This window comes from Budorcas taxicolor, chromosome 11, assembly GCF_023091745.1.
Source record: "Budorcas taxicolor isolate Tak-1 chromosome 11, Takin1.1, whole genome shotgun sequence".
Lineage (NCBI taxonomy): Eukaryota > Metazoa > Chordata > Mammalia > Artiodactyla > Bovidae > Budorcas > Budorcas taxicolor.
The window spans coordinates 32276975-32292826 of NC_068920.1; the positions used below are offsets into that span (position 1 = coordinate 32276975).

The window sequence follows — 15852 nt, forward strand, 5'->3', positions numbered from 1 at the left end:
AATGAGGAACCCAGAACCCACTCCATCCCCCCCCACCCGTATTCCCTTTTTCAAAAGAAAGAGAAGCAGCAGGAGAGTCGGAGAGAGCTCCATTTTATTACAGAAAATAAAAACAAAAAACAAAAACCCAGGCAATTGAGAAGGAAGGAGACACGGGGGGAAGAGAGTTGAGGTCCCTCATGACTCACCTCATACCCTCCTCGCAATTCAATTCAATTGTGAACCACCAGGAGGAACAGAATTAAATAACTAGAGGGGGATACAGAGTCAAGATTCCCAGCCTTCCCTCTTCGGGGAAAGTGAGACACGGGAATACTGAGCAAAAGTGGAGGAAGCCATACCCCGGGTCCCCCCAGTGCGGGGACTTCAGGGGACAGGGAAGAGGATTCTACATGGACACGCAAGTAGGAGTGGCTTGTAAACCCAGGACTTTGGCAGGTGGGGCTGGGGATGGTGGGGGTGGGGGGCTGTAAACCAGGCTGTAGTCAAGAGAAGCAGCAGGAGCTGTAAACAAAGGGGCAGGGACCTAAGGAACAGGAGGGAGAGGTGCTGGAAATGCAGTGGGGGCTGGGTCTCCCTGGGAGATGGGGGAGCCTCCAGGGGGCAGGAAGGAGTCAAGGAGAGCGTACCCTGCCCGTGGAGATGGCAAGGGTGCTCCATCTCTACCCCCGCCCTGTGAGCTCTGTGCTCCTCCCCAGGACTGGATGGGGGTCTAGGATCATCTAGGAGGCACCAGCGTGTCTGAGGAGGGTGGAAACTGAGCGGTTGCCTCTGCCCCCAGAAACAGGAAGAGGAAAGTGAGGTGAAAGATGCTGGTTGCCCTTCCCTGCCAGGCTCATGTTGAGGGTCTCTGTCTGTCTGCTCTGAACCTTCTGGACTCCAGAATCTTCAGTTCCAGGAAGGAGGGAGGTATATCTCCATGTTGGAAGAGGGTCACCTGCGGCAAGACTCATCTGTGCGAGAGGAGGCAGCAAGGATACAGGATGAGAGAGGGTCTCCGCCTCCCGCCTCCCCACCCACTCCCCACACTGAAGGCCAGTTGGCATACAGAAAATCTTATAACATCTCCCACATCCTGAGTGCCTCTTGCTACTACTAGTAACAGCAGGATCACTCATTTCATTTAGCCTGGATTCTCTGCTAGCCATTCTCATAACTTGTTTAATCTTGCAATAACCCCAGGAGAGGTTAAGTTATTCAATGTCCAGCCATAGTTCCTAAGTGCTTCCCCAAAAGTTCTTAACCCTTTCAACAATTCCAAGAGGTGGTTATTATTAACCTCATTTCAAAAATAATAAACTGAGGCCAGAGGTCAAGCAGTTACCCTGAGGTAACACCACAAAGTAAGAGATAAGACGGAATTCAAACTCAGGCCTGTCTGATCCAAATCCTGTGTTAACTACACTGTAGCGCTCAGAAAGAGTCCTGGTTTAGAAATGTGGAGATCTTATGTGCCCTTTGCTTCTCAGGACCTCAGTTTTCCCATCTGTTAAAAGGAACTGTGAAAGAGGAGAGTGAAAAAGTTGGCTTAAAGCTCAACATTCAGAAAATTAAGATCATGGCATCTAGTCCCATCAGTTCATGGCAAATAGATGGGGAAACAGTGGAAACAGTGACAGACTTTATTTTTTGGAGCTCCAAAATCACTGCAGATGGTGACTGCAGCCATGAAATTAAAAGATGCTTGCTCTTTGGAAGAAAAGCTATGACCAACCTAGACAGCATATTAAAAAGCAGAGACATTACTTTGCCAACAACGGTCCATCTAGTCGAGGCTATGGTTTTTCCAGTAGTCATGTATGGATGTGAAAGTTGGACTATAAAGAAAGCTGAGCACCGAAGAATTGATGCTTTTGAACTGTGGTGTTGGAGAAAACTCTTGAGAGTCCTTTTGACTGCAAGAAGATCCAACCAGTCCATCCTAAAGGAATCAGTCCTGAATATTCATTGGAAGGACTGACGTTGAAGCTGAAAAACTCCAATACTTTGGCCACCTGATGTGAAGAACTGACTCATCTGAAAAGACCCTGATGCTGGGAAAGATTGAAGGTGGGAGAAGGGGACGACAGATGAGATGGTTGGATGGCATCACCGACTCAATGGACATGAGTTTGAGTAAACTCAGGGAGTTGGTGATGGACAGGGAGGCCAGTCCATGGGATCGCAAAGAGTCGGACACGGCTGAGAGACTGAACCGAACTGAACTAAAGGAGCTGTAGGGCTAGAGTCCCCGCCAAGCTCCTACCAAGCGCCAACATTAAATCCCCCTTCCTCCTGAACTGCAGTGCCCGCTCAGACAAGCAGGCGGCGCCAACGGGCCGGCGAAGTCTGCGCTCACCCACTATCAGGGCCTTGGTGCGCAGCCCGCCCTGAAGCTCTGGCTGCAGCAACAGCAGCTCCTCCTCCTCCTCTTCGTCGTCGGCTTGGGCCGCTGGGGGACTGGGGGCGCTGGGGGCCTCAGGCTCCGGGCCCAGCTCTTCTAGCACCGAACTCTCCGAGGGATACTGATACGTGGTTTCCAGGGCTGTCTCGCTGAAGGAGATCTTGAGCTGAGGGTGGGAGAGAAAGCAGGGAGGAGGCGAGGTCAGACCGCAGGGTAACAGGTGCAGGACCACGGGGAGTGGGGACTGGGTTTGGGCACGACTCGCTGACTTTGCCCGCCCCAGCCACTCTGGAAGCCAGTTTTCCTTTCGGTACACGCTACTCGCTGGCCAATCCCAGATTTCCCCTCTTCAATCATATCGTTTGAAAAACATTGACTTTGGCCTGAGCTTCGGCAGGGGCCTGGGTAGCAGGAGTGAGGAACCCAGGATCAAGGCTTCTGCATTTGGAGTGTGGGAAGTGGAAAGGTAAAGAGAAATTAAAAACCTGGATTTAAGTCCTGTGATCAGAACTGAGTCTTTGGGCACCCTGGGAGCAATCGGGGGGCTCTCCAGGGGAGGTGAGAGCTGAGTTTCCTGGGCAGGAAGGAGCTGGCTGGGAGGGAGTCACAGGCAAAAGCCAAGTCAGGCACATTGGTTTCCAGAGCCTTGGTCCCTTACTGTTCCGGGGAGAACCCAGGACCCTGAACACCAGCCCCTCCCACCTCACACACTCCTCTCCTGCAGCTGAAGTGAGCCCCCAGGAAAGGGTCTTGGCTCTGACAGGGGAGCGGAGACCAGCAGAAAAGCCAGAGGACCCAAAACCCATTGAGATGATAAGCCCAAGTCCCTGAAAGCGGTAGCTGCGGGGGAGGTGACAGGGCAGAGAGGAAAGTCCAGGCAAACACAGGACGGGGGTGATTGCACCAGAAGGGACGTGCAGTGACAGAGACAGGCGACCAGAAGGAATCTGGAGGGGGCAGAAAATCCTCGGAAACATACTGGAGCAAGAGCCGGCGAGCCCCAGCTGTTCTCACCACCTTTTTACCCTTCCCCTCTGCCCTCCTAAGAAGCTCACGGGGAAGGGGCAGGGTGGGATTAACTCTAGGAGCCAAAGCGATTAAGGAGACAAACAGGAGGATTCCATGTGAACTGCTCAGAAAGGTCCAGAGGATCTCCTCGGGCCTTCTCCAGCATCCGTTGGGGAACCTGGGGATTGGGGGCCCTGCATCCCCGAATCTCTGCATGAGCTGGCGTATGAGAAGAGAGTAACCCGGATGGTGGCTGGACAGGTGGTTGCTAACACGTGGGTCCCCATGGGAAGCGAGAACTCAGAGACGTGTGTGCGTGTCACTCTCTAGGTCCAAACCTGGCATGGGCCCACCTCTCTGGGAACAAAAGCCAGAACCTGGCCAAGGCCTAGGAGGGGCTCCAACGTGCCCCTCCCCACTCAACACTGTGCATCCTCCTCCCCTCCAGCCACATGGGCTGTGAATTCCTCCAGGCTCACCCCAGGCATTCTTACCTCAGGGGCTTTGCACTGGCTGTTCCCTCAGCTTAGAATACTCTTCCCCCAAATATCGCTGTGGCTCCCTCCCTTTGGATCAGGCTATTATAAAGTCGTATTTGCTCCTCCCACCATCTGGCCCTCAAAGTTCCATTTGTCCCTGTCCTAATTATTTCCCATAATCACTCAACCACCTTCTAACCTACAAAAAGAAAGTCGCTCAGTCGTATCCAACTCTCTGGGACCCCATGGACTGTAACCCACCAGGCTCCTCTGTCCATGGAATTTTCCAGGCAAGAATACTAGAGTCGGTTGCCATTTCCTTCTCCAGGGGATCTTCCCGACCCAGGGATTGAAGCCAGGTCTCCTGCATTGCAGGCAGATTCTTTACCTTTTGAACCACCAGGGAAGCCCTAACCTACCAGAGGATTTACATATTTGGTTACTTATTTTTGATGCTGTCAATAGAAGCATGGAAGTTGCTTCAGTGGGTAAGGAAGGCTCCATTCATCCAGACGTCAGATGGCATCCCAGCAGACCAACCCTGGGGGAACACTCTTGCCGGGCGGGGGGTGGGAGGGTGCAGGCCAGCCTGCACACGGTCGACCCCCAGTCCGCGTCTGTGGAACAGCCAGCTGGTACAGTTGAGTGACAGGAACCAGACCCCTTATATCCTAACTTCTCCAAAGGAACCACTTCTCCTGCTGACAGGTTGACCCAAACTTCTGGGAACCCACTTCTGTTTTCTTTTCATGTCACCTTTTGAGATAACGAGCTCTATAGTTTATTACCGCTCTGGCAAAAGGAGCCATTTTATTTGCTCTCTGACCATGTTTGTCTCTCCCCCAACCCTGCTTCTCTCACCACCCCCCCAACTTCTGACTGGGCTTCTCAGGAATGCACAGCCTTCATGGGGTGTGTGTGTTGGGGGGGGTGGCTACAGACGGGGTGACTCACTCACTCCTCTCTCATCAGCTATATAAGGTCACGAGGGGGCTGGGGAGAGGAGGGGCTGACCTCCCAGCCAGAGGGGCCTCTGGGGAAGGGCACGGGCCATGGCCCAACCCCTGGGCTCCGTGGCAGGGCTGGGGCTTCTTTCCCAGTGGCAGGGAGACCTTTGATGGAATTAGCCTGCAAACAGGAGTTATTTAGGGAAAGGGGGACAGTGTTAGATGGCAGGGTCCTCCTATCCCTGATCTGATAGGCAGGGCTGGACATGCCCGTCCCTGATGAGCAGGGTGCTGGGAGAGAGGAGAAGGCCTCAGGGAGAGCTGAGGGGAAAGTGTCTGGGCCCAGAGAACTCTGCACTGCTTCTTCTCCACCCCCACCCGAAGCAGCTGCTTCCTTATTCTCTCACCACATCCGGAGCACAGTTCTGGCCAGGCCCGTGGCCCCATGTTCGCCACTCAGCCCCACCAGCCTTCCGGCCCCCACCCCAGGCTTCCTGTTTGGGCGATCTGCTTCCGGCTCCCTAGCTCCCTGACCTAGGACCTAGGACCTCCCTCACTCTCACAGGTCCTGCCCTGCACTCAGTCCCCAGCCTTTGGGCCCCAGACTTCATGTCTTCCCCTCTTTGTTCCTCCCCAGAGGCACAAGACAGCCTCTACGGTAGGAAGTGACTTCTCTGAACATCTCACCCTGGTTATTCCTGACCTAGTTCCTTGCCCAGCCCGGAGGCAAAGGGGTCACCTCGCAGTCAGCTCAGGACAGACCCAGGGTCCATGGCTCTGGGATGGGAGCTTAAGCTTCATGTGAAGATGAGCTGGGGTCTCCAGTGACTCCCGACCTTTGTGCTTTCCCACTGACACCGGGGACATGAAAAACAATCTGAGGATGACACACACGGGATGAGGGCTGGAGATGTTAGATACAGAACTTCTCTTTCCTTGGAGATTGTCAAGCTGGAAACTGGTGTATGGGGCAGGAGTTGGGCCAGCGCCAGGGTAAGAAGTCAGCTTGGCTGTTTCCAACTTCCCTGCACCGCCTTTTTTCCAGTTTAACCTCTGACCTTCTGCTGGCCCCAGTCCCTAACCCTGCCCTCAACTCCCATTGTGCTCTCTGCTCTCAGCACAGTGCCTCCAAATTCACTTCTCTTTCTTTCTGCCCCAAGAGGAGGGAGAGGCCAGGAAGAAAGGGGAAAACCAACTGCTGAGCCAGTTCTGGGGAGGGAGGGGACGCCCAGGGAGGAAGGACTGGGAGGGAGTGGTGGGGCGGGGAGTATTTTGGAAGAGGAGAAGGCTTTTCTTGTCCCAAGAGAGAAGGGAGCACTGTCTGAAGCCGTGGCCCAGCTGGGGGTGTGCAACCCCGAGGTCACCCACTTCAAATGGCCTCTGTGTGCATCTCTCCCATGGGGCAGACTCGGGGTTCAAAAGCCTTCTCTCTCTGCTCCTTGGCTAGCCCCTGTTCCACTCCCCTCCCCCACTATCCTAGGATGTCCCCACTCCGCTCTGCAGCCCCCCTTCCTTGGGTCTGTGAGATGTTCCTCCACTCGCTTCTCCCTGCCATTTCTCCCTAAAACCCGAACCCCTCTGCCTCCCCAGGCTTCCTACCCCAGCATTCTTTTGCCGACTTTTGCCCTGCAGACCCTGCCCGCATAGATTCCAGGCTGTGGCCTCAACTCTGGTCTCCCACCCAGATGGGCTGGGCTGGGTCAGAGACTCGGGAATGGAAAGCATGGGGGGGGGGGGGGGGGGGTGAACTCAGAGCCTGAGGGAGAGAAGAGTGAGGAGCCTGGGCACACCCTGAGAGAGACACACCCAGGACAGTGAGCCTGATTGCGGAGCAGGCTCCTTGGGCTGGGAAATGAATGGAAAAGAAGGGCCACAAGAAGGAAGGGTGTGTGTTCAGGGGAGGAAGGGTGGCAGCAGGAATGAACAAGAATAGATGAAGACAAGGATACAGAGGTATAAAAAAAGGGAGAGAGACGGGAGTCCACAGAGCAGTGATGGGGGGCTGGCCAAGAAGTCTGGGTTGGCTGCTCCCTACCTGTTTGTGGCGCCTTTCAGGGGACCCCTTGACAAGGCAGCTGCGGTTGAGGCGGAGGTAGCCCCCCAGAACCAAGATCTCCTCGGCAGTCGGGTACCGCTTCTTCCCAGCCCCAGGGACCGCTGTGTCAGCTGTGGCTGGGGTGGCTGGAGTGGCGGGGGCTGCAGGGGGCGCAGACCGCCGGGGGTTGACTGTGAAGGTGTGTCCGCTGCGGCGGGGGGCCCCCACCCCTGGCCCTGCCTTCACCCCGTAGAAGAGCCGGCTCATGAGGGGATCCCCAAGGGACTGGGGGGCAGGTGGGGCTGGGGGTGGGGGAGACAGAGGGGCTGCAGGTGGGGGCCGGAGTTCCCCTGCTTCCTCTTCCTGCCGTCTAGAGGCTCCAGTCCCGGCGTCCTCTGGGGAGAGGGGGCAGGGCGCAGAGCAGCGGTCCTGCAGGGCGCCCAGAGGCCTGCTCTGAGCGCCCGCCTCCTCCTTCTCAGCCTCTGCACCCAAAGGACCCACGTGCTTCTCGACAGACTCTGGAGTGTCCGGTTTCTGGGGCTGAGGCTCTGTGTCCCTGGGTGTCCAGTCTCGGGCCTTCCCAGAGTTCAGGGTCCATTTCCATCCTTCCGGCGGCCGCAGGCCCCTCTCGCCATCCTCCACGGGGCTGGGCCTTTCTTCTGCTCCCTCTGGTCCTGCAGAGCGACTGTCTGGAGCCTCCCTTGTTGGGGTCTCTGACGACGCTGTGGTCCCTTCTGGGTCCATTCTTGGAATCGGCCTCTCGTCTTTTCTCCCCCATTCCTCTGAGCAGTCTTTTCTTTCTTCTCCTGAACTCGGCCTCCACTCTGATGCCTCCAGTTGTCCCAAACTCTGTCCCGGAGACTCTCTGGGGTCAGGCCTCCATTTATGAGAGTCTGTCAGGCCCAGCTTCTGGTTGTCAGACTCTTCAGGGCTCCGTTTACTGTCCACCACCTCTGTTATCCTGGGGTTTTGTTCTCGGGGCTCTGCCAGTCTCAAACTCCGCTCAGGAGTTTCTCCAGGGCTCAGCCTCCATTTCCGCACCTCTGACAGTCTGGAGCTCCTCTCTCCAGCCTCTCCTGGGCTCTGCCTCCAGTCCCGAGACTCCAAAGGCCTGGGGCTCGACTCTCGAGCTCCCCCTATCCCCAGCCTCTTCTCTCTGGCCTCCCTGGGACTGAGCCGCTCTTCCCTGGACTCTCTTCCCTTGGGGCTGGGATCCCGTGTCTCCCCGGGGCTGGGTCTCCGCCCCCAGGTCTCCAAAGGTCCAGGCCGTTTGTCCGTGAGTAGCTCTTCACTCCGCTGCTGTTGCTGCTGCTGCTGCTGCTGCTGCTGCTGCTGCTGCTGCTGCTGGCGCTCTTGCCGGATAAATCGGTTCTGGTGCACAGGCCCAATGGCCTCCAGGAGGACAGCAGACTCGTCTGGGTTTGGAGGTCCAGCCTCCGTAGTCCCAGGCGCAGGGCTAGGCTCCCCAGGAGACAGACCAAGCTTGGCCCGGCGGCGCTCCAGAAGGCCCCGCTTCCAGGCTGGCATCTGCGACAGCCGCTCCCGCTCTGCCGTCTCACGGCCGCGAACGGCTGCCTCTTCCTGCCGGCGCCGGGCTAGCAGCTGTAGCTTCCAGTCTGGGATGGTGGCCATGGTCGCCTTGGGGAGGGTGGGGGAACGCTGGGGGGCAGAGAACAGGAAGGAGAGGCTCCAGAGGGGCCCAGGAGGTGAGAATGGGGGTGGGGAGAGGAAGCAGGGGGAGAGGTGGGTCACAGAGGAGCTGAGGGTGAGGACAGTAGGAAAGGGGGCGGCGGAGGGGGGCAGAGAAAGGGGAAAACCTGAGAAAGTGAAGAGGAAACTAAGAGCCAGGTGATGGGGTTGGGAGAGGTGGGTCGAGAGGAACAGTGGAGATTCAGGGCAAAGAGACAGGAGTCAGATTTGTGGGTACAGGTTACTGGGCATCAGAGACAGTCCCCAGGTTGTGAGAAGAGGGAAAGACGAAAGAAGTTGGCACGAGGGAGAAGAGAGAAGAGAGGCTGGGGGTGAGCGGGGCAGGATCCGAGCGAGGTTGCCTGACCGCTACCTCAGGAGCGGCGGGAGTGGGAAGCGAGGTCAGCGGGATCCCCGGCGGAGAGGGGGCAGTGGGACCTGAAGGGGTGTCGGGAAGGTGGGAGGGCGGAGAGTGGACAGGTCCAGGGGAGAACGGGGAATCGGGGGCAGAGGGGCGAGGGAGCTCGGCGGCTGTAGCCCGGCGAGTCTCAGCGCGGGCCCCGGAGGCCCGGGCTCCCCTTCCAGCTCCGCTTGAGCCACGCCTCTCAGACCCCCCAGCCCCCACCCCTCCGCCCTGCACTCCGCCCCGGGGCGGGCCAGGGGAAATACCCTCCCCCGGGGACTTTCGGAACCCGGCGATCGGAGCTGCCAGCTCGTTCCCAGAACCCTGGCGTCCACCCCCCACCAACCCTAACCCGGTCCGGGCCCCGCCGCCGGCCTCCCCCACCGGCGATGCCCCGGGGTCCCGGGCGAGCGAGCGCCTCAGGCGTACGGAGCACCGGCTCCACACCGCTTCTCTCCGGAGCCGGCCAGTCTCGCGCCGGGGTCTCGGCGCTCATGGAACCCCGACCTCGCCAGCCGTCCCCACCCGGCTATGACCACACTGACGGGCAATCTCGGCACAAAGAGAGGAGAGACAGCCCGAGGTCCGCGCCCGGGACGGAAGGGAGGGGACACCCCCTCCCCAAGTCTGAAGCCCCTGGGTCAACTCACATGCCGCGGGGCTCCCGGGGGAGGGGGTGCGAAGGAGCCTGACGTCCGGAGAGAGGAGGAGAGAGGAAGAGGAGGAGAGAGGGATGGAGGGAGATCCGGGGCAGGAGGTGGGGGGACGCGGGGGGGCGCGGGAGGGGGGAAGGGAGGAGAAGGGGAGGGACGGAGACAGACCCGGGGGCCGAGCGGGGGGCGGCCGCCGCTTTGTCTGAGGACAATGGGGAGAGGGAAGGGGGCGCTGGGCGGAGCCGGGCACCGGGGCGGAGCCTCGCTCCCCGGGTCCCCCGCGTGGGGCCTCGGCCCCGGCACTCCTCTCTTCCCGCCGCGATCCCCGGCACTCCGCGGTCCTTCCCCAGGGCCTTTCACGCGGCTGCCGCCCGGTAACCCTGGACAACCCAGGTGTCCAGACCCCCACCCCCAGCTAGCCAACCCGGGGCGGCGGCCCGTGACTCAGACCCCTCGAGGGACTTCGGGAGGAAGCGGCAGCTGCTCGGAGCCGGGCCCGCCCTTCCCATCTCCTGCCGCTCCTCCCCACGCTTTTGCCTTCCCGGGCCAGCCTTTGTTACCGTGGGGGCGCTTGCGGGGCCCGTGGGGAGGGGGCGGCCACAGGAGCAGGGCTGGGAAGACAACGGTTTCGGAAGCTCGCTCCCTTACCCAAACCGTCTCCCCACTCTTCCGTTTCAGCCCGTCCCCAACCCGGGTCTGCAGCAAGGAAATTGGGAGATTTGGAGGAAGGGGGACCGGGTGCTCCGGGAAGGGGGTGGAGGGCTGGGTCCGCGGGGAGTGGCCGCCGCCCAGTGGTCACCAGAAGGCGCGGCCGATGCCCAGACTCCAATGTAACTCGCCTTCCCCAGAGCCAGCCCTGCAGCTTTGAGAGACACTGACAGACTGCATTCTACACGTAGAAAAACCAGACTGAATTTTATTTTCCTGTAGCGTGAGTTCCTCGGGAAAGCAGGGAGCCTCTAGTCACCTTAGCTAAGAATGGGAGAAACCGCTCAACTAGGTTCAGGAGGATGGAGCCTAGGGTCGGGGCCTAGGGAGCTGAAAAGGCCAGACAGTGGGCCTCGGTCCAGCCCCTGGGAGGGAGCTAGACGTGGAGAAAGGATCCCTGAGGCACAGAGGGTAGTAACAGGGCTAAGGGAGTGGTCAAGCCAGACTCTTCTCTTGGTGAGGAAATTGTTAACCGAGGGTCAAGCCCTGAACTGTGAGAAGACGGATAAGTTCCCAGCTACTCCTTCCTGGCTGGTGAGAAGTGGCCCTTGGAGTCCAATGGCTGAAATTCAGTATGGAGCTGGAACCAAGGAGTGGAGGCTCAAGCAAGGAAAGGGACCACTCCTTCAGTCCATGGATTTGGGCCTCTGGTCTGAAGCAGCCAAGGCCTGGATGTTAAGGGGATTTGGGATAGGAGGGAGAGAGGAAGTACAGGGCTTGCAACCAGGGTTAACCCCTTACTCGGCCTCCCCATCCTGGGGCCGGGAGAGCAGGTGGAGTTTTCTTTGTAGCTGGGCCCGGAGATAGCGGAGATCATGCTGGTCCAGTCCGTGAGCCAGGCCCAGGTAGAGGGTAAGGAGGAGAGCAAGGAGCAGGCGGTCAGTGCCCAGGGTGGGTACCACCCATAGCACTGTCAGCAGCTCCACGCACACTGGATGGCGCAGGTGGGAGAAGAGTCTCAGAGCCCGGGGCGACTTCAGGGCCAGAGGCTCGCCCAGCCCCAGCACATGGTAGTACACCTAGCAGAGGGAGAATGGCTTAGGAATGGAGTCGAGCCCTTGTCACAACTTAACTGCCTCTTTCCTCCCCTCCTAGGCTCCCTCCTTCTATGACAGGCTCAGGAACTACCCTCCTGAGACTGGAGGTCCCTGACCCTCATCTCTGGCCCATGAACCTTCCCAGGCCCAAGAAGCCCATGATTCCTAGCCTTTGAGGGAGGGCTGGGGGGAGACTGTCTTATAAGAAAGGGAGGTGAAGGGCTCAAAAACAAGAGGCAGGTGGAAGACAATGGGAGGCACAGGGACATCCTTGGAGGGGAAAGAGGTATTCTAGAAAGGATCAGATGTCTTGGGTAGGGATCTGGGAGCCTCACCTGTTTCAGGCCCATGAGCTCTGCGTAGTCGAAGACGAGAAGGATGCTGAAGATGAGGAGCCAGGAAATGACGTGGAGGACAAAGCAGAGGAGGGGCACCCAAGTGGCCCATGGCTCAGCCCGAGCCTCCCACAACACAGGACCCCTGGGCACAGGCTCCCAGTACCGCATCACCAGCTGAGGAAGGAAGAGGAACTGGGTTTCCCAGCAGCCCACCCTTGACAGACCCAGACTCAGGGGCTGCCTCCAGTCCAGGCTGGCCAGCTGTTCCCCCCACCTCTATCATGAGCATGTTCACCATGTGGAGGGTGCTGGGTGGGGTCCTAAGGATGTAAGAATGACTTGTCTCCACTCTGAGGACTTAGAGAATGGATGAGAGTGACCAGATAGGCACACAAAATAGCCTATGCCAAGCACCCACTGAGGAGACAGGTGAGTACTAACCAGGAAGCTTTCTCTTGAGATCTAGGGAAGTGCTTTTGAAGAAAGGATAAGACTGAAGAGGTGTTACCAAGGCACTCTCAAGCGGGACAACAGGAACGACGTTGCAAAGGTGAGAATGCACACATCATGCGTAGGGGATGACAAGCAGTACATACTTCTTGATAAAAAGGAGAATGTGTGCTGTGAAATAATGGGAGCTGAGACTAGTCCTGAACACCCTCAGTTCTCCTCCTAAACCCACACTTTATCCGAAGCCTGAGGTTCTTGCAGCTCCAATCAATGACATCCTTCACACATGCTGTTTCCCTTGAGGACTCAGCTGCCAGGGCTTCATACCTGCAAGGCCAGGGCAGTGCATGCCACGTACAGTGACCTCTGAAGGACCCCAAAGTACCGGGACATCCATTCCTTCACGGTCTCAGTTGCCATGAGGCTGTGCTGCCCCACAAACAGTAACAGGAGCCCCAGATCCCAAACCAGCGGGACAAGGATGCTTTGGTCCTGCAGGGCAGCCAGCCATCCCTGGCGGGCATCTAGCGGGAGTTGGAAAAAGGTACAAAAGATCAAGAAGACTGTGGGAAACACTCTCTACCTTCACCTCCTCTTGGGGACCCCAGGCCATGTCCCTTAATGCTTTCAAGAGCCTTATCGCTTCCTCTCTAGGCTTTGCCCACCTCACTTTGCTATTCCCTGTTTCTCCCCCTTTCCCCATGCTTCTTTCAGAGCTGGGGAAGAACATTCCTGTTGGGCAGTCACGAAAGGCATGGCTGGAGTGCCCTTCATGTTTCGGTTCTCCAAATGCTCCCTCTTTGTAACACCCTCTATAGTCCTCTCTACGAAGCACTTTCCTGAGAATTTCTGTTCATTGCCCTTTCCCTCCCCCTCAATCCTCACTCTCCCGCCTCTCCAAACCGCTAATCCCAGAGTTCCTAATTTAGCCCTCCGGTCTCCTCGGCCTTGTCTCGGCGGCTTTCAAGGCTCTAGTTCCCTCTCCAGGACTTCCCCTGTCATTTGTCTCCAAGCCCCGCCCCACGCTCCCTCTGCTCCGGCTCCACCTCCCTACCCTACTCATCCTCCGTCCCTCCCGCTCACCCGGACTGCCAGACTCCGAGATTCTTCCAAGAAGTGGCCGAAGGGAGGTAAATCGTACGAACTCCACTCCGGTGCCAAAGGCCAGGATGAAAGAGGCGAGGGCAGCAGGGACCAGGAGCAGTGCAGGGGCCATGGCAAGAAGTGGAGGGGTGGGGAAAGGGGCGGGTTTGGGATTCCCGCGGCCGCAGGCTCCGCCCCTGCCCCGCCTCCCGCCTGGGACCCTGCCCGGGGGGGGCGGGGCTCCCGCGCGCCTGTGCCGGGTTTCCGGCCGGTGCGCGCAGCTCGCTCACACCCAGCTGCGGAGCAGCTCCCCTGGGTTCCTTTCCCCAGCCGGCGGTCTCCGCGTCACAGAAGGGAGTGTTAGAATCCCGAGTGAGGGATGAAAAGGGCAGAGATTGTGCAGTCACTCACGTGGGTTGAATTGCAGCTAGGTTAGTTTTCTTACCCAAAATGAAGACTATTTCCCTCTTGCAGGGTTCTTGCAGAAACAGCACTATGAACCAACCCCCTTTCCTTTAACAGCTTTGACTTGAAAACAGCCAGAGTCAGAGGTTACAGAGCCTCAGTTAACACTTTAGTAATGAGCGGTGAGAGAACGGAAGACTGTTGACCTAGGCTGAGAACCCAAAGCTCTGAATCACCTATTGCAGCTTGTTAGGTGAAAAAGAGTGACTATTTTACCACAAATTAATGCTTATTCTGTAATGTATTATAAAGTTGCCTCTCCACTTGCCAAGGGCAGAGAACTTGTCTGTAACACTGAAAAACTGGGTCTAATAATGCCAAAAACAGCCAAAGTTGGCTGTTTTGTAACCATGAGTGTAACAATATGTTAAAATATTTGTGATAGAAAACTTTGTTATAGTTGTAAATTTTGTAGTAGGTTAAACTTGTGATAATTAACTACCTATGACTTTAGTCTGAAACCTCATTAGTTTGACTCCACTTACTAGTCAGAAAGCACTAAGATCTTTTGTCCAAAATGTTTTCCTACAGATCTATTTGTAATACCTGCAGATGAACATTCACATCTAAAAATCAAAATAAAAGCAAGGTTTTTCTCCACTAAATATCATGTAGCTAAGGAGCTAGGCATAAGCTGGTAAGGACCTTAGAGATCATTAAGCTAATTCTTTCAGATGATAGATGAAACATAGGCCTAAAGAGATAAAGAAAATTTCCTAAGATAAGGAACTGCTAGTCCTGTGGGCTCAGGGATGACAAAATTGCCAAACAGCATGCCACAGGCTCTACATTCCTTTCCCCTCCCAGAGGCTCAGTACTCCCATTCTCCTCTGAATCAAAGCTACTGTGAACTGTGCTACCAGACAGCACGGTTCCCTCCTGATTCACTCTCCATCCTGCTTTCTGCCTCAGGAAGCTGTCCTGAATGTACCTCATCAAAGAACATCACAGCTTTAGAGGGAAGCCTCTTTATATAACTGTTCCATCCTTGCAAACCTTTTGGGTTCACAGGTGGTCACAACAGACCTTTGGGTACTGGGATACTGCAATATACTTTGTGATTGCTCTACACTCTGCCTCCTAATTTTCACTTCATTAAACTCTCTCCAAATTATGTTAATTTGACTTGCCATTGTTTGTTGTTAGGCTCCTGATGGATTGACATTACATGATGTACTATGTATGAGCTGTAGGATTCATTGGCAGTGTAAGAAAAGATCTCTTCTCTAGAAATTTGAATTGGGGCACTTAAACATTACCAGTCATAAGTGGATGTGCACATGAGTGGTAAGTGGGGCTATAGAGGCAGCAGGTGCCGTAAGAATGTTCATCTGTAGTCCAGAACCTCAAGGACTCAGACAGCGTCAGACAGTACAAGCCTTTGGGTAGGGCAAGGGGACTAATATTTATCTAGGTCCTACTGTGGGCCACACCCACAATGGCTGTGCTTAATATATATTGTGAGGTTGGGTATGGTTCTTTTTTTATTTTTTATTTGGCCAGCAGCATGTGGGATCTCAGTTCCCTGACCAGGGATTGAACCCATGCCCCCTGCATTGAGAACACAGGGTCTTAACCACTGGACCACCAGGGAAGTTGCAAGATTGGGTATGTTTAAAAGCTAGCAGTGTTTGGCAAAGCTAATGCTGTTTTTACTACACCAAAGTTTTCCAAACTTAAGTATAACTTAACCTGCAGAAAAGTGCACAAAACCAATCAGTATTTTTTTTTAATTGAAGTGAAATTCACATAACATAAAATCATTTTAAAGAGAGCAGTCCAGTGGCATTTAGTACATTCATAATGTATGCAACCACCACCTCTATCTAGTTCCAAAGCATTTTCTTTTCACCCCAAAATAAAACCGTGAACCTGTTAAGCAATTACGCCCCATCTTCCCTCCCTGAAAGCCCTTGACAAGCACTGCCTACTGTCTCTGTGGACTTACCTATTCTGTGTATTTCCAACAGGTGGAATCATACAATGTGACTTTTTGTGTCTGACTTCTTTAACTTAGCATAATGCTTTTGAGGTTCATCCTCAAAATACTGTAGCACAATTAGTACCTCATCTCCTTTTATGACTGAATATAATACTCCATTGTATGGATATGCCACATTTTGTTTATCCATTCATCTGCTGATGAACATTTGTGCTTTCATCTTTTGGCTCTT

At 55.8% G+C, this 15852-nt stretch overlaps 2 protein-coding genes across 2 annotated transcripts; both read right to left on the minus strand.

The window, feature by feature from the left end:
* Positions 1-78: 78 nt before the first annotated feature.
* On the minus strand, positions 79-9990 carry PPP1R18 (protein phosphatase 1 regulatory subunit 18). Its single transcript, XM_052648635.1, has 4 exons — positions 9595-9990; positions 6853-8511; positions 2339-2549; positions 79-953 (listed from the first exon to the last, which is right to left on the minus strand). The coding sequence occupies exons 2-4, from the start codon at positions 8482-8484 to the stop codon at positions 934-936; spliced, it is 1863 nt and encodes a 620-aa protein (XP_052504595.1). The 5' UTR covers positions 8485-8511; positions 9595-9990; the 3' UTR covers positions 79-933.
* Positions 9991-10532: 542 nt separating this feature from the next.
* NRM (nurim) lies at positions 10533-13346 on the minus strand. Its single transcript, XM_052649205.1, has 4 exons — positions 13214-13346; positions 12458-12654; positions 11678-11854; positions 10533-11324 (listed from the first exon to the last, which is right to left on the minus strand). The coding sequence occupies exons 1-4, from the start codon at positions 13344-13346 to the stop codon at positions 11043-11045; spliced, it is 789 nt and encodes a 262-aa protein (XP_052505165.1). The 3' UTR covers positions 10533-11042.
* Between the last annotated feature and the right edge of the window lie 2506 nt (positions 13347-15852).